Raw genomic sequence first — 19,004 nt, 5'->3', positions numbered from 1 at the left:
CCTCCCCCATGACAGGCGGGACGCCTGATGGAGGGAAAGGGAACTGGTTGGAATAACGTGTTCCTTCCACGCGCTACGTCCAACCAGGGAAACTCCCCCCTGTCAGGGGAGGCATGAGCTCGGCCCTGGCCTCCCTAGGCTGGTGAGGGGAGTGTAGCGCCCAGGATCACTTAGAAAATTGGCCCCGGGTGAAAAATAAGGGTTACAAAATCGCGGGATAAAAATATTGTAACATTTCGATGTCATTTCGCTTAGAGGTAGGGTAAGTGCTATTTGTTCCTTTTGTTAAAATAAGTGTTGAATAACTAGTAATCATTGCTACAGAGTGTTTGTTCAGTAAAGGGGGTCTCCCTGTCTCTCAGGCTGTTTATTAAAACAGAAAATACATTTTCAGTTCGGGATACCAATTTTATCCAACCAGGAGAAAGAACTCACACAGGACACACAAGTGAAATTGGAAGTGACACAATTGGAACTGGAACACTATAAAATTGAAACTGATAAATGGCTGCTCTCTCCTGATTGCATGAACATTTCTGTTAAAGACGCACTGCAGTGACATTTTCGGTCATTTTATTTCGAAGGTTCAGTCTGAAACGTCGGCTCAACCGACTCTAAACCAATCAGAAGGTCCCTTCCCTTCGGCCTATGGGACGTTGGATCTCAATCACTTCAGCCGTGTACGGCTAGTGTTTGTTTACAAGTGAGAGAGAGACGGCCAGTGAAGCACGTTTGCTACTACCTGGCTTATTTCTAACCTATAATGTTTTCAGATATATATTTTAGTGTGCAGATGAAGTTTAAAATGAGTAATACACTCATCTTCAATGAGATTCAAAACGGAGTATCTCTGTAATTAAAATCAGCTGTGTTTGAAGAACGTGCAGCTATGGGAATCAAACAGGTGCATGTAATCAAGATTCATTTATATTCATGAAGGCTGCGTTATGTCATCACGCAGCACGTTTTCATTTACAGGAAGTAATTAAGATTGGCTTTTTAGGGACTTTAGATGTAAAAATACACAAAAATGTTTATTTTTTTTTTTTTTTGGCATCTATTGTTAGGTATGCCCATATGATGACCACGGATATGCTCTAAAAGTGTGAAAAACATATTTTTCATTTCACTACACCTTTAAGAGATGGGGAGACTCCTGTTACTGAACAAACACTCTATAGTTTGCTACAATCAGAATATGGTGCTTTAACAAAGAAAATACTTTGTTTTGACACAAAAAATAGCACTTACCCACTTACCCTGTGCACAAAAAAAAGGTAGGGTAAGTGCTAAAAGGAAGAAAATCCTACTGTGAACCCAGTATTTATTTATATTGAGTGTGTGTGTGTGTGTGTGTGTGTGTGTGTGCGTGCTTACGCCCAGGGTCTGTGTACGCCTGGGGCATGGGCACCAACCTCCAGCTGGGCACGGGCGAGGAAGACGACGAATGGACCCCCGTGAAGATGACTGGCAAACAGCTGGAGAGCCGCACAGTACTGGCAGCGTCCAGCGGAGGGCAGCACACCGTTCTACTGGCCAAAAGCAAACAGGAGAGCTGATGATGATGGGAAGTTTGTCCTCCAAACCAGAGAAGGATTTTTGACCTACTGTAACCGGGGAGAGTGTGTGTGGGGGGGCAGACTGACTGACTGACTGGGGGGGCTGCGTTTGATTGAACCGAACACCTCAGTGGTCTCAATTGGGCCATAATAATACCGTGAGATTTGAATCCCACCACCACCACCACATCCTCTCTGCTTCTGACTTGTGTTTACAACCTGTGGAATACCTCGGCAGGCACAGATCACTGGAGCAACAGGTTTGGAGACAAAGCATTATTTTACACTTTGGCTATTCAAAAATAGCAGATCTACAAGCTATACGAGCTTGTAGATCTGCTATTTTTGAAAAATCGAGAAAATCTGTGCGTCATTAGTATTCGTGAGAAGAATGAACAGAGCAGATAGTTGCTGTCGGGGCAGAAACCTCTCATCTCCATATTTTAACTTTTTGTGTTTTAACAAATGATCGCCCCCCACCTACTTGATCAAACTACAGCGTCACACAAAAAGCATCTGAAGCAGCCAGACCCCCACGAGCTTGTTAGATCTGCTACTTGTGCTGTTTTTGAATTTGAATCCTGAAAAGTAACAGTTGTGGACATGGGAGGTTTCCCACCCGACAAGAGACGAGATAATAAAACGATAAATCTTCTTCTGAGGGTGTTTTTGACGAGGGGGGGGGGGGGGGGGGGTTCGGGGTGGGCCGTCCTGTGTTGAGCCAAGGTGAGGATGTAAGGTTTTTGGGGGGTTTGGAACGGAGGGGGGGGGGGGGGGGGGGGTCAGGCCCCACCCACTTTTATGTTTTCTGTACATGATGACACAATGAGAGATCTATTTTTTCTAAATCTTAGGTTTTTGGACATTTGCTTTTCTTTTCCTTGTAATAAATGTTTGTAATTAAAGTGTGTAATTGGGGACAGGAGGCATGGCCAGTGTGTTTTGTATCTTCGAAACGTAGTCTCGCTCTCTAGCTCGGGTTGATCAACTCTTAAAGGGATAGTTCACCCAAAAAATTACTTCTTTTCTATCAATTACACACCCCATGAAGCATTGAATTAATGGAGATTTTTTTGTTTTTGTCGTATTTCAATAATTTCATGATGATAATAATAAAGATGCTTATCTATCCGGTAGGAGACAGAAGACTGTGTCTCCGAACGGAGAGACCACCGGTCATCAAATTATTGGCTTAGGAATGGACAAAAACAAAAAAATCTCCATTAATTCAATGCTTCATGGGGTGTGTAATTAATAGGAAAAATAAGTGATTTTTTTGGGTGAACTTTTCCTTTAACATTTACACAGACCCAAAGCTATGAACTGGAAAGGAGATGCAGTTCAAAAGATGATTGGCTAATAAACATTTTACAGTCAAATACAAGTTTTTAAAATCTGTGGGTCAGGTTTTTAAGAATGTGATGCATTTTTATTCCAAGTGTTGGATGCAAGCCAAGCCAGTGGTTCTCAAAGTGGGGTCTGGCGGGGGACCCCCAGGGGGTCCTTGGGGTGGGTCCCAGGGGGTATCCAGCAAAATGTGTTAGGTCAAGAACTACTTAATCTTTGTATATTTGATACATTGGCTATTCAAAAATAGCGGATGTATGAGCTTGTACATCTGCTATTTTTGAAAATGTTTTAAACATTGAAAGTGTTTTGATTAAAAAGATGTAATAATTGTAATTGTTTTGTACACACAACTTCTCTTCTGGAGTCCTTGGGACAACATTTTCAGATGGGGGGGGTCTGTGGCCAAATGCATATCATTTTGGGGGTCCTTGACACGAAAAACATTTCAGAACCACTGAGCTAAGCAAAGGCTTTGCCTCCTAGGGCCATAGGTCACCTGTGAAACCTGGAGAGCAGTATGATGTCATCGCTGTCGGGGAAAGAAACCTCGTATCTCCATATTTCAACGTTTCCTGTAAATTAATGCCCTACTTCATCATACCACAAGTGTCACTCAAAAGTAGCGAAAATAGCCCCAACGTGACGAGTTGTGAACTCTTGAGACCTGCTATTTTTTGCTACTTTTTGAATCTGAAAAGTAACACATTTTGGACACATGAGGTTTCCACCTGACCGTAAGGTTCGATTTGTATGTGTATGCAGATTGGTTGAAATGAGGGACAAACTTTTTGTTTTTTAAAAATAAGGTTTATTTGGGTAGTTTTTCAACTTTCTTCACGGCGGTCCAGAGACGGTGGTCAGTCTTCTAAAACCCAACATTTCTAGCACCAAGCTGTTTGATGAACACTCAAAACATTTCATTTCATTACTGTATTTGTGCTCTACTTGCTTGTCATAAAAATAAAGGTCTAGGCCTATTTTCAGCTCTGTGTGCTTTTGCTTTTATTTGGTATAATGATGGCATGTCCTATCATTAAAGGTGCCGTTAACCCATTAAATCTGGGAACGCAGATATACAAGCTTATTTTTTTCTGGGAAATCTGGGAACGCAGATATACAAGCTTATAGCGTGGCACCGAGTGCTGCGCAACGAGAACGTTTGTGCAAATCTTTGAATTTATACATTTTTAAAGTGAACATTTGTAAAGTATTTTATTTCAGGGACCTCCAGAAGCAAAGATTTGAGTTAGAAATGTTCATTTAAAAAAAATATGTATTCAAAGATTTGCATACATTGTCATGATTTTTCAAAAATAGCATTTACAAGCTCATGAGCTTGTATATCTGCTTTTTAATAGCCAAAGTATAAAATAATGGATGTAGCTAAAATCTAAAATTACACGGATGCGTTCCTGGTCCTAATGGATTAAAAGTTGCTGTTAAGTGGTGTTGGTGACAGGTATAGACAGCTTAATGGGTTGATATGGTTTTTAATTGAATCATTATATATCCTTTATTATCCACAAGGGAAAATTGTTTTGCTCGGGTCAATGCACACATTCAAAGACAAGACAAGTATGCACCACAATTAAAACACCCAGCAAAGTGCTTCAATTCTATAAAAGGTAAGCTAATTCTAGATTTAAAAGGCTCTTTGAAAAGAAAGCAAAGTTCTCCACACTTGTGGAACGCCCATCACGCGCGCACATGTATGTATGTATGTCCATGGAAGCTATTAGCACACCGAATCCAGCTCATCCAGGCGCCTGCCTTTGTGTGTGTGTGTGTGTGTGTGCGTGCATATTCATGAGGGCATTAGCAAGCAAGCCCAGTTGGACCAGGTGAGGTGGATCAGGTGTTAGGGGGTTTGTGTTTATCAACGAGCCTAATGGCAGAGGGGATGAAACTGGCACTGCCCTTTGCCTTCTTGAATAGAGAGGCACCATATCTCCTACACGAGGGCAGGGCTTTGAAGCAGAGGTGCTGAGGTTATGAGTTAGGTCTCTCGTGATCTTTCCTGCTTTCTTCACTGTCCTCTGGTCATAGACCAAGACAAAAATAGCATTCAAGTGTTTGTTAAAAGCTTTACATTCCCAATAGTATCATTGTAGTGTTTGTTTATCTCTTTAGTAAACGGAAATTTATTTTTCAGGTGGGCTACAACTGTCAACCAAGGAGAAAACACAAATGTCATTCTGTTAGGCATTTCATTGGGCCTTTAATAAGTTTGGTCATGTGATTTTGGCCTATTGTACATATAAACCACAAATTCCACATGCATGCGCTTGTGAATCAGGGGTCTTCAAATGTTTTTCAGTCCAAGGACCCCTTAGCTGAGAGAGATGATGCAGGGAGTCAGGGATCCCCCCACTACATTGTATAAAACTGTGTTGCAGATTAAACCTTTCCATAGATGTCATACTGTATATAGCTTCATAATAGACATGTTTGACAGTGTGACACTGCCACATAAAGGTGGGAAAGAGTATATTTCCTGTCCATGTATGAGTATTGAGAGAAACATAACAGACTTTGTGATAACAAAGGGAATATGTTGGTGAAAAAGATGGTTGAATATTTAACACCTAAATGTTGTGCATGTTGTTTTTGTTTTGATGAATATAGCCATTCATTTTCTGTTGTTAGGGTTCATTTCATTGAGGGAACTGTGAGGGAAAAAACTAAAGCAGCACACATAGTAAAAGTTCCAGGAAGTAATAACTGGTAGAAACCAGGAAGTGAGGTACCAGGTACAGCTATAAAAGTTCCAGGAAGGGCGGCGGCCAGGGCTTCCATTTTGGCCATGAAAGACTGTTTGGTGTGGTTTGACAAAGAGACTCTTTAAAGCCTACATTGTAATTCATTGGATAGTGAGTGTAGTGCAAGCCAGGGGGAAGCTTGGTCGAAATTGAGAAGATATTCTGATGGTGGATTTTATCAACTTAACAAAGGAACAAAGGAATCTCCCGGGGCCTCCTGACAGGGTGAGAGGAATATATGTTTATGTATTATGCAATGCATTGCCCTTTTCTTTTTGGACCTTGAGTATTACCAGATTTTTGGATTTTACTGGATTACTTTCATGTGCTGAAGAAGAGACAAATAATGAGGGATTGATATTTTTCTGTTAATTTGTATTTTGAATGTCAATGCACTGATTGCTTAGTTGAACTGAATTATGAATTTGACTATTTAATTTGGGGTCATATGAAATATTGCAATTTAAGCAGCAGTTTTGTGTTTTCCTTTTTGTCTGCATTGATACAGTGTTTAATTACAGTATAAAGAATTTCCAATGCAGGTACGGACCTTTATTTGTTTAATATAACTCAGATTATGACTCAATTTATGGTTCCGATTGTTATAACAGCATCATCAGTGTTGTGTGAATTCATCTTTACACATGAACTTTTCTATTAATATGCTGTATTCCTTTTAATGTGTATTTTTACTATTTTCATACATTTAATAACGTGTCCCTTTGGCTCTGTACTTGGTCTGCTCGTTTTTCCCTCTGCGCCAAACCTATTCGCCGAGGATTGTCGCTCTATAGGCTCACAACACGCTGCAGGGCAACACATCGTGAGCTTGTAGATCTGTATATGTTCCGCGGCTGTTCCCCCCAGAATAGGCATGCCAGGGTTCAAGTGGTTAATGTAAAAAAAAAAAAAATCCTATCACACAAAGATTTGGGGGCCCCCTGTAGTAACTCTGAGGACCCCCTAGGGGTCTCGGACTCCCTGTTGAATACCCACGCTTGTAAATGATGAACGGATGTAAAGATAGGCCACATCAAAGCGCTGGGGGCTTGTTTTGTGTTCCATTTTGAGTGAGCCGTATTGGTCATGAACCATCTTTCTACGGCTTTCATCAGATAATGACTCACGATCAAGTGCGTGGCGTGGTCACGTACTTGACCACATTAACGAGCCTGTGTTCCAGGAAGGCTTTGAAATGCTAAAGTCTCTCTTTATAAGCAGTTAATTGAACGCCGCTGAGTCGCTGACCCATCCTCTTGTTGCAGTGCTAGTGCATATAGGGGCTTGTTCTTCCACAAGATAAAACTGTCCAGGACAATAGCTTCAACTTCAAGGCACTTCACTGGCCTACAGTGGTAGGGTTTCACTACTGAATCTTAGAATCAAATCTTGCAAATCGTCTCTGTCGGGACCACATATGTCCAAAACTGTTACTTTTCAGGATTCAAATTAAAAAGCAGCAGATCTACAAGCTCAAAACGTGTCGCTTTGTGTCACGTTTCGAGCTTGTGGATCTGCTACTTTTGATGCTTGTGTGTGACGCTGTAGTATGATCAAGTAGGGTGTTAATTTACGGAAATAAGGGCTCAGTATCCTCAGTTCTCTGCCGATACCGATAATAAGCCTCTTCGACCCACTTATGTCTCGGGTTTCCTGTGTTCTCCGCCTGTCTGTCTCTCTCTGTCTCTCTCTCTCTCTGTCTCTCACTCTCTCTCTGTCTCTCTCATTCTGTCTTCTCTTGGGAGCCAGGTTGGCTCGTTTGCGAGACTGTGCTCACGGAGTCTGTACCAAGAGGCTAGCATCCGGCTTGTAAATTGAGGCTATATAGGAAGTGTGACAGTTCATATGGATGGCCTGTAGTCTCGCTGTTTCACCGCTGTTGGGTGCAGGAGCAATTGGGCTCTATTCAAGCGGATGGATTTTCGGCTTTACACTGGATTTTATTACCTTAATAAACATCGTCATATATGCTTCCAGCCACTAGTTTAAAGCCTTCTTTCAATCACCATGATACAGTATGTGTTTTGGTAAATTATTGTCCCATTATTTTAAACTTAATGATAAAGTAGGGTATGTTAGGGTTTCTACTGGTTCTACCGAGTGAAGACGTGCCCTCGCTGCGGTTTCAGCCAATAGCATTAATTTTCGTTTGCATTTCGGACTGGATATCAACCGGATATAGAAAGATGGCGGATTTCAAATCGCTGCAAAATCTGGTCTATGGTCAGTACACATAGTCGAGGCTTTTCCCTAGTATCGGATCGGTCACAGTGCTCTATTCTGCCACTGTGTATTGTATTCTCTGTTTAAGGGCGAATTGGGTTGATTCTTTCCAGAGTGTCATATTGCTTTCTTTTCTCATAATTTATTTGGTTTAGTCCAGTGGGTTTTACGTCTGGCGGCTGTGCTTGTGTTTGTGCACAGAGTCCCAGAACCATCTGGCTGAGGGGACACCTCTCTATAGAGTTTCACTGTACAGTATGTGAGGTGTGTTATGGAGTGTGTCTGGGTCATTTTCATGTATTTGGTTGTACAATCACCTCCTCTGTAGGCGGATATGTGTGTGTGTGTGTGTGTGTGTGTGTGTGTGTGTGTGTGTGTGTGTGTGTGTGTGTGTGTGTGTGTGTGTGTGTGTGTGTGTGTGTGTGTGTGTGTGTGTGTGTGTGTGTGTGTGTGTGTCCAAAAGCTATCACTCTGCCTACCGGCTTAGGTCAATGCCAGGTGCAGATTCTTAACATCTCCCAACATAGTTTCTGGAGACTGGCAAGTCAGTCACCGTCGTATAATTTAATGTAGTTGCAACAATACTGCAATAACTATAACAAACTAAACTAGCAAACTCACTTTAAAAACTAAATTGAAGTAGTGAAAATTGCAAATATACGCGCATTGCTGTGAGCATAGTTATTATCACAGAGAACGGCAGAACAGTAGCCTAATGTTTTGCATCAATCTCAACCAGGAGTCCAATGAAAAGTCTATCCGGAAGCTGTGTGTGTGATGACCAAATATGTACATCATGTATGTACTCCAAAAGCTAATCACTCTGCCTAACAGCGCTTAGGACAATGCCAGGTACAGATTCTTAACATGAACATCAAAGGAAACATACGCAACTCTGATCATATTTTCTTATATGGCTTTAATGTGCCGGTAGTAGCAGGCAAATAGAAACAAGCGTGATTTTTCGACCTTCCGGTCTTTGACAGCATTTCCCGATATGGACACAGAGCATACGGTCTCTGTTGGGTGGAAACCTCATATGTCCAAAAATGTTACTTTTCGCGTTTCGAGCTTGTGGATCAGCTATTTTGGATACTTTTGTGTGACGCTGTTGTATGATCAAGTAAGGCATTAATTTACAAAAAAAACACAAACAAAAATGAATATGGAGATAAAGAGGTTTCTGTCATGATGAACCACATGCAGAGAACGCTGCCAGTGCACCACTGCACCCATGGGTGTGGACTGACAAGACATGCAAATTTAAGATGTTATGAAATGTGTTATAAATAATATAAGGGCCATGCTGTTATTAGATCCCGTTATGTAATTTTGTAATGATTTCATTTGTAAAAAAAAAAAATTCTAAAAAAAAACATTAAACAAATTAAACTCAAAATCAATGCTTGAACAATGCAAGTGGGTTATGCAATACCCGTTGCCGTTGGTGCCATGACCTGTCTGTGTGTGTGTGTGTGTGTGTGTGTGTGTGTGTGTGTGCACCCTTTATGGCCATACTGTATATGGAGATCTCTGTATCTCTTTGTCCTTGTCCCTTTTACGCCCATATATGGAGATTGCAGATGTAATCGTATATACCCATATATGGGCATTATTGGGCATATCAGGGTTGTTGGGCATATCGTGTTTGTGATGCCCACCTCTCCACATATGGGCATGTTACGTGTGACACGTGTTTGTGACAACCCGAGATTTTGAGTCCGTTTCACAGCTTGACAATCTCCATATATGGGCGTGTTACGTTTACATCCGTCGCCCAACGTTTCCAAATGCCTTCTTCAGCAAGCCCCCCCATAAGAGAAGTATATCAGAGTGGCTGTTGGAGCTTTGCACGTGTTATTAATGTAACCTAATGGTTCCCAACCGCCACTTTGCTATGCATTAGGCCACGGACCCCTTTTTGATATGATCTACACTGTAAAATGATACATTTTCATTGATAAAATGGACATTGAGAAGCAGGCTGTAGCCTGAGGAGCGACTAACATGAAGCAGAGGTCCTGAAACGTGTTTCGTGACATACGTTCAAGCCTCAAAGAGAACTATATGGACCTTAAGAACAATGAACGGAAACAAGTTGTGACCTTTTTTTCTTATTTTTATAAGCAAATGAGTTAGAACCCAATCACAGATTCTGTTCTTGATTTAGTTCAAGAAACATTTTTTTTTAAATTCTTTTTACTTTTTCCAAGCCTTGTAAGAAGTGAACTTTGGTTGATGTTACACTAGATGTGAAAATGACCTGGGGGTGCTGCTGGTTGATGATCTATCAATACTGTTTTCTTGGGTGAATATGTGATTCTCAAGTGTTGTAGATGATGAAAAAAGACAAGCTGCAGTCTTAAAATGTAAAAGATTAGGAAACAGGGAAAGGAACGCACAGGTCAAAGTCCGAAGCGACAGTATCATCTTTGAAGCAAGAAGGAGGTGCAATATATTAAGTGAATGGCTTTTTGTGCCACGCTCTTCTTTTTTTCTTCAGTCTTCTTTCCCCTCATCACCGCATCTGTATCAGTCCCACGTCCATTAGCTTTTGAAGCTTCTGAGCGATAGCTGGATTCTTTAAGTGATCTTTGGCTGCCTGAGGGTCCTTCTGCATCTGGTCCAGGATCAAACGCATGGTCGGGTCACTCAGGATCTGCTGCACCTCCGGGTTGGACGCGGCCCTGCGTTGCACCTCCTCGGGGGTGTCGTTCCTCGATGCCTGGCTCATCACACACCGCTGGATGCCATCTTTGGCTTCCTTTGAGGACGAGTCGAGCTCCAGGGCCTTGTGGTAGGCGGCCATAGCTTTGGAATACTCTTTCATGACTTCCAAGACACCTGCCTTGCGCATGTAGCCTTTGATGAAGGTGGGGTCGAGTGCGATGCAGTCTTCGCAGTCCTTCAAGGCGTGCGGCAACTCCAACAGTTTTGTGTAGCAGGCGGCTCTGTTGCTAAACAGCTTGGCGTCGTTTGGGTTCCTCTTGATGGCCTCGGAGTAATGTTTTATGGCCAGGGGATAATCTCCTTTTTTGAAGGCTTCATTGCCCTTGTTCTTCTCCTCCAGAGCCAGGTCGGGGTTGACGTAGGCCAGTTTCTCCTGTTCCTTCATCATCTTCTCCGCCTGCTGACACTTCTTCAGAACAGCTGGGGTGCGATGCTCCGTTAGGCTCTTGTTAAAATACTGAATCGCCTCCACATATCTCTCCTGCTTGAAGTAAGAGTTGCCGATTCTAGCCAGGGCTTTGGCGATCTCCCGGAAGTCCTCTCGGTTCTCTCTGCCCACGTCGATGGCCTTCTCACAAAGCTCTCTGCACCTCTCCATCTCACCCTTCTCAAAGTACACCGCCGCTTGATTCGAAACGTACGTCATGTTGGTCGGGTCGTGATTAATCGCCGCTTCATAGTGTTGCAGTGCTGTGTCGAAGTCCTTCTTCTTGTACGCGGCGTTCCCAAGCTCTTTTTCCATCAGCGCCTTGCTCTTGTTCTCAGGCAGATCCTCCTTGGGAGGGGGTGGTGGTGGCTGAGTGTCTTTGGGTTTGGAGGGCGTCGGGAAGGTCTTGTCCTCCGCTCTGTCCAGGTTGATCCCCAGCAGCACTGACAGCGTGGTCATCACTCGGGGATCCTGCAGCTTGGTGCCGAGCTCGGCCGGCTTGTCCTTCCTGAGCTGCTCCAGTAGATCCCTGTAGCTTGGATCTGACAACAGCTCCCGTGTTCGAGGGTCAGCCTCCAGCTTCACATACAGGTCCGGTGTGTCGAAGGGGTTCATCCTCTTTTTCGGCTCTGCTAGCCGAGCCTCGATCTTCTTCAGCCCCTCCTTCAGCTGCGGATTGTTTGGTTCTTGTCCGAGTCCATCTCGGTACGTCACTCTGGCGTCCTCCAGCCTCCCCAGGTACTCGAGGGCCAATGCCTTCCGAGAGTAACCTTTGCCCCAGTCAGGTTTGATCTTGATGGTCTGACAGGCGTCCTTGAGAGCGTTCTCGTAGTCAGCTTTCCGGGCGTACGCGGCTGAGCGGTTGCTGAAGAGGACATGGCTGGACGGGTCGAGGTCCACAGCTTGAGTGTAGCAGCGTATGGCCTGGTCTAGGTTCCCCGCACTCAGGGCCTGGTTGCCCTGCTCTTTCAACTCTGAAGCCATGATGTTCTTACCTCAAACTAACCATAACACCCAGAAATTCTACCCTTAAATAGGATTTGGTGATGTCATGCTGACGTCATTGGGCCAAACCAAAATGGAGGGGTTCATATATTAGGAGTCCACATATTAGGAGTCCACTACCAAATGGACCCTTCGGGCCCAAAAATAGCAAAAATAGCACCAATAGCAGCATGTTAATGACCGCTGATCAGAGCTCAATGCCTTACCCAAGGAGACACGGCTTGCTGAGTCTGTGCCGCGTTTTCCCTTCTGAAAACTCACCTTTTATAAAGCTGCTTTCAACTCCCAGCTCACTAAGCAATTTACAACCATATTTTGATAGTACCGACAATTCCTACACTAGTAGTCAGATTCATTAACGTTTTTTTGTAGCTGATTTGAGCGTGAGGTCCGCCCGTTCTCAAGTCAGCTCCGAGGCTGTCTTACCAGGGAGCAAAGCTGTGCGTATGTCATGCTTTATTCTTCATGCAAAATCAATTACAACAGTGCCAAACCTCAAATAAAATAACATTTGTCAACACATCTATATATATAAAAAATATGTCAAACGATGTATTGCTTGTAGCCTATGCATAATATAGACATGATGCAGATTCCACCGCTTTGAATTTATTTTCTAGGCTATCAGTTGCATTTAGAGCTGAATTATTAGGTCCCTCAGTGTGTTTGCCAGTGCTGTCTGTCAAGCGGGCCATCTCAGCCAAAGTTTCACATAATAATGCAAATAGGCTATCATGCCTTAATGTCACTGCGGAGGCTCCAGTGTTCCCGCGGTATTAATTTATAATACTGTAGGCGACTATATTGATCACATGAACACCACACACAATAGCTTAATAATTCTTACCATCTGATGAGGAAACTAGTGGATGAAAGCTGTGTCCAGAATAGATCCATTCCCCGTTGCGACGTTGGACAGTGATATATTAATCCAAAATTAACTAATTGAATCAATAAGTAATCAATAACCTCCGGTCCATAATCGGATAGCAGCATTCCACTTGTATGCCCTGGATTTCAACGTCATCGTTTTACCTTGGTAAAGGTGAGCAATGTTCAGTGGAAAAGGCTTATATAATATCCTTTCCATGTTTATAGTCAGTATTTAGTGGTTTATAGTCTATTATTTATGATGAGAGCATTACGTTCAGTTGATCCCCGCTTCCAGACAGAGCAGATGTAGCTACAAGTTAACTGTCAAGGAGGCGATGTGACGCCGACATCTGTTTTTTTTTAGACGAGAGACGATGTTGAACTTCCAGTGTTGCCAGATTTTGTGAGAAATGAACAACAAGATCTAGGAAAACAAGCCCAAAAGAAGCAACTATGGCACTAGGCCATTATGAGCACTTTAATTAAACCTATATACTGTATACATTGAAATTAGATACTGTATACATCGAAAATAGCCGATCTACAAGCAAATTGAAAATAGCTGATCTACAAGCTCACAACGCTTCGCAAAGGATAGGGGGTTATAGGGACAAATTAGCCTACATATTAATTTGGGGGTCCATGACAAATATTTGAGAACCACCGGTTAAAATAATTCAAAAAATTTGAAGCAAGCCCAAATAAGCAACTATTAGAAACAAGCCCAAAAATATTGTTCTTAAAAGGTGCTATACAAATAAAGCTTATTATTCAAATTCCACACACTGGTTCTCAGCTCCACGTTGCCTGTATTGCTGCTCAACGGTTCGATCACAAGATCTTCATCAGGAAAGATGCAGACTTTATTATTGTTCATTACTGGGATGGCTGAATGCAGCGGGTCGTCACCATGCCGACTTGTGGTGGACATTTTCATCAAACACATTTTTTCCCCTTCAAATATACAACATGAGTGGTCAATAATACTACCAGAAACACATAGACACACATAGACCTAAATGCATGTTAGTGGACTCCCTGTCTATGCCAACGTGCTACACGTTAGAAAACGATAGTATCTCTGCATTAATTATATGAGAGTCCCACCTATTCGGAAGAAAACCTGGAGACTGGCAAGTCATTCACTGTAGCCTATAATGGAATGCAGATCAACAATTCTACAATAAAAAATCACACCCAGTGTGAAGTGGGCGGTGTGTGGTCATCACAACATGACTCACTTTAAAAAAAGGATAAATGATGTTTTTTAAAGTCCATACTGCTATTCATAGGGCTGCACATGTGTCATGTGTTTCGCTAGCAAATCACAGTCCTGAATTTGCAAAGTCAGCCAATCACATTACAGTTAGTGGTGATGACACTAGCTGTAATGTGATTGGCTGACTTTGCAAAAGTATCGATTTGCATTAACAATGGAAGGGTTAGGGGGTATACAAATCTTTTGGTCGGTGTCCAAAACTCACTTATAGGGGGCGGCTACACCGCCCCAAAAACTAAAAGCAAAACTAATACAAACTAAACTAACAAACTCACTTTAAAAACTAATACAAACTAAATTGACAAAAACGAAAAACAAATGGAAAATCCAAAGCCGTAATAACCTTGGACGGTGCTGATTATTTATTTGATAAGTTCCTCTGATTAAAAGGCACAGATAATGGAAGTGTTGAAAGTGGAGTCTGCTCCTGAAATTGCCTCTGAAGTCTTCAAGAGCTTATCGAAGATCAATCTGAGAATCCTTTTCAGACCTTTTCAGAGAGTGAAAAGGAACACGGTATTCTCATGCCGATTACGCAGAGATGGAAGAAAAGACCTTTTGAAAAGAAATATCTTATCATGCCACACAATCAGGTGATTGATTCCTTTCAGCATGGAAAATACAAGCAGGTGCTATGGTGTAAAGTAACTAAGTACATTTACTCAAGTACTGTACTGAAGTACAATTTTGAGGTATTTTTTACTTTACTGGAGTATTTTCAGTACTTTCACTTCTACTCCACTACATCTCAGAGGCAAATATTGTACTTTTACTCCACTACAATTGTTTGACAACTTTAGTTACTTTGTCAATTTTGATTAATTAATACAAAACATACATTTCCCACTTCAGCCCTTTATACATTTCGCCCATTTCAAAATATCAGATCTACAAGCTCACCACTGAGCAGGTGTTTCATTCATTACACCTGTGAACACTGGTGGAAGAAGTACTTAGATTTGTTTTACTTAAGTAAAAGTATCTATACCGCAATATAGAAATGCTCTGCTGCAAGTAAAAGTTCTGTATTAAAAATGTACCTGAGTAAAAGTTCTAAAGTATTGGAGTCAGAATATACTTAAAGCAGCACTATGTAACTTTATTTTAATGAAAAATAATGATAATTGTGTCCAATCTGTATGGTCGAGTATGGTAATACAATATAACTTATACAATTGAGGTGGTTGTATTTTGTCTCCCTGCTTTCCTATTGAGACATTTAGATCGTACATCTACTTCCCACCACTGGATACCCATTACCCAGGGATGGACAAGAAAAAAGACAGTTTGAAATGAAACATCTCAACCCCATCCCTTACACGCACGCGCACACACACACACACACACACACACACACACACACACACACACACACACACACACACACACACACACACACACACACACACACACACACACGCGCACGAAGGTGATTAATTCCTTTCAAGCACAGGAAAGTACAAGCAGGTTTTTCATTACACCTGCGGGTTGGGTTTAATCCCCCACCCCCCAAAGCTCATCATTGAGGAAGAGAGAGAGAGAGAGAGTAGAGAGAGAGAGAGAGAGAGAGAGAGAGAGAGAGTGAGTCTGTCAAGCACCTGGGACGATGAGCGGCACGCTCTGCCTCCGGCGCACTCACTCTAATGAAGGAGAGAACGGAATTAATCACAGCAAATTGGCCTACCGAGCCTCGCATAAATCTGTCACAACATCCATAATTGTGTGCTTGCTTTTCTTCTCGTAAAGGAGGTCACGGAATACGTCCGGCCCCCCTTTGATGGCAGGTCGTGTTTCGTCAAGCTCTCTTGAGTGAGTCAGACCACAACCTTTTTTTTGTGTGGAAAATTATATATATATTTAAATAAATGCGCTGTTGTCTGAAACCACGGTAAATGACAAAGTTCACATTTAGATTAGACTATTCATGGCCCTTGAATCAGAATCACGTTATTGTCACATCACAAGGTTTACAGGTGTAAAGAAGTGTGACAAACTGTGTGTGTGTGTGTGTGTGTGTGTGTGTGTGTGTGTGTGTGTGTGTGTGTGTGTGTGTGTGTGTGTGTGTGTGTGTGTGTGTGTGTGTGTGTGTGTGTGTGTGTGTGTGTGTGTGTCGTAACTACCGTTGTTAATGTAGTGATGTGCAGGATGATTTTGTGTGGGTGGTGGGTTAGAGAGGGGGGAGCAAGGACAAGAAAAACATTGGAGCGAAACAGTTCAAAAGAGAAATCTGAGAGTTATACATGTATTACACTAATCATAAAAGAGAGGTGGATTTTTACTTTCACATTTTACTTTTGGTGAATGGTAAACCAACAAAGTAGGCTAGTCCTCCTATAGGGAACAAATCTCCACACGAAGGAGGGTAGTAATCCAAACCTAAAGGAAAAACGGTCCATCAAAGGAAAGCGTCCCAGTGTGGCAGACTGCCAGGCCAGCCAAGTGACACAGGCCCTTGAATATCCCTCGCCTGCTTTGTGAATTATTTATACAGCGTGGATCTGTGGATCTGCTGGAGTCTTGCTCTAGGGGTGTGTGTGTGTGTGTGTGTGGGGGGGGGGAGCTAATTTCGCAAACTGCCGGACCGATCAGGGCCAGATGTTTTGTGCGCTATTTTTTTTCACATTAAACTTTTTGGAAGAAAGGCCGATGCACACCTAATGTTGACGACAGGTGCGTATAGGACAAAAGGAGAGTCCCAGAGCACAATGAGAAAGGCCCTGCACACGGTTTAGAACTTGCATAAATCGTTATTATAGAATATAGAATGTTTTAGAACGTTTCGGACCTTAGACCTTCATCAGGACAAACATAATATTTTTGGAAATATTTCACGTTAATTTTGTAATGTAAGTCAGTGGGGATGTAACCTTGTAATGCAAGTCAATGGGAATTGGGGATGTTGTAACCTTGCCCAAATTTAGAACCGTGTATGTCATACATTATGTCATAGATGAGTGACGTCACGCAGGCTGGCCACATGACGTCAGTCTGACATCACCTTTGATGGACGCTGTTCCACACGATTCCGTTTATTCCAATAGAATTTCGTTGCATGCTGTAATCTGGATCAGTTGTTCTACATTTCATGTCAAGGACCCCCACATTGACTCCCATCTGGTACAAAGAGTTTGTGCCAGGGACCCCCATAAGAGAAATAAATAAATTCCAAATTTGTATTCCACAATTTTATTTCAAGCTTTTAAAAAAAATAGCAGATCTACAAGCTCACGTCGCATTGCGACGCGCCGTGAACTTGTAAATAGGCTATTTTTGAATAGCCGAAGTATAAAATAGGGTTACGGTGGTTCAACTGATTGGGATGCTGTTATTAACATATTTTTCTGTTTTCTGTGGATCCCCTGGACCCCCCCCGCCCCCCAAGGACCCCTGGGTGAAAGTGTAACAGGGGTGTCTTTGGAGGTGGAAAACTGTGGGCGATGCATGTTGGCAGTGCGCTATGCTTTGCAAGCTGTTCTGTTGTACTGCACAAACAAAAATGCAAATTTGTAAAACCTAAATTGAAATGTAGTGTTTGGCTGCAGACTGCGGGTTTTGTAGAGACTCCACAAGAGACGATTTGTGTTGAACCTTTTCTAAAATTATTTGAAATGGCTCAAAATGTTTCTAGATTTCTCAAGTCTTGAAAATAGCAGAGCTACAAGCTTGTCAGCTTGTACAGTAGATCGGCTGTTTCGAATAGCTGAAGTATAAAATGGGGTTAAAGTGGTTCAACGTACAGTATAGTGATGCTATATTAACTAATTTAACTAATTCCCCAGACCCCACTTTGAGAACCACAATACAATCACAATTAAAGTACAATATTTGTCTTTGAAATGTAGTGGAGTGAAAGTCATAAAAGTATCCCAAATACTCAAGTAAAGTACATATACTGTACACAAACAATGTACTTAAGTACAGTAAATGTACCACAAACAACAAATGTGAAAAGCACTCATCTGTTGCCCTGGTAGTATCATGGTAGATGCTGTTTGCATCATTTGCCCCTTTTGGAAAGCCCTGTAATACTAATCATTTTGAGCGAGCACACACGTTTGTGGCAGTGTGTGCACGGCAAACCAAACGGGGCTTTATTGGGAAATAAATGACCTGTTTCTTTCCAACATCGTATCCCCATCTCCCCCCAGGCCACCGATCCCCCATGGCCCTCACACTCACACACCGGGCCTGTAATTAAAGCAGATTGCATGATGGATGGACTCACTTCCAGCTGGTCTGAAGGCTTCTTCTGCAGCTGTGAGTCCTGGCCCTTTAGTGAAACGGCCAACACCTGTGGAGGCAGCTGGAAGGAGCTGACACTCTCCTGGATGGCAGTGGTGGAATAAAGTATTCTATTTTATTTGCTGTAGATCATTGGTTCTCAAAGTGGGGTCCGGGGACCCCCAGGGGTCCTTGGGGGGGTACTAGAGGGTCCCCAGCAAAATGTGTTAGTTAGTAAAGTGTCACAATCATTTGAACCCCGTTATCCATATGTTATACTTTGGCTATTCAAAAATAGCACATCTACAAGTTCATAGCGTGGCACCGAGTGCCGTGCTATGAACTTGTAGATATGCTATTTTTTTTAAATCTTGAAAATGTTGCCAAATCTTTGAATATAAATATTTTGAAGCGAACATTTGTAACTCAAATCTTTGCTTCTGGGGGGTCCCTGGAACCATATATTTTGAGATGGGGGTCCGCGGCCAAATACATATCATTTTGGGGTTTCCTTGACATGAAAAAGTTTGAGAACCACTGCTGTAGATCACCGTTTCCCAAACAATTGGTAGGACTCG

General features: G+C 42.3%; 2 protein-coding genes across 2 annotated transcripts in view; one reads left to right on the top strand and one right to left on the bottom strand.

The window, feature by feature from the left end:
* Positions 1–2,229, top strand: part of LOC311042067 (regulator of chromosome condensation-like) — a 14,289-nt gene extending 12,060 nt beyond the window's left edge. Inside the window, exon 10 of the mRNA XM_084052607.1 lies at positions 1,384–2,229. Coding sequence (XP_083908733.1) covers positions 1,384–1,559 — 176 coding nt within the window. The 3' untranslated portion in view covers positions 1,560–2,229. The remainder of the gene's footprint in view (positions 1–1,383) is intronic.
* Positions 2,230–10,409: 8,180 nt separating this feature from the next.
* Positions 10,410–12,032, bottom strand: LOC311042015 (stress-induced-phosphoprotein 1-like; the record flags this gene model as incomplete). Its single annotated transcript, XM_084052516.1, has 1 exon — positions 10,410–12,032. The coding sequence occupies one exon, from the start codon at positions 12,030–12,032 to the stop codon at positions 10,410–10,412; it is 1,623 nt and encodes a 540-aa protein (XP_083908642.1).
* Between the last annotated feature and the right edge of the window lie 6,972 nt (positions 12,033–19,004).

The sequence above is a fragment of the Gymnoscopelus microlampas genome, assembly GCF_963454915.1.
Source record: "Gymnoscopelus microlampas genome assembly, chromosome: 3".
In the NCBI taxonomy this organism is placed as follows: Eukaryota; Metazoa; Chordata; class Actinopteri; order Myctophiformes; family Myctophidae; genus Gymnoscopelus; species Gymnoscopelus microlampas.
This window is presented reverse-complemented; position numbering and strand designations above follow the sequence as displayed.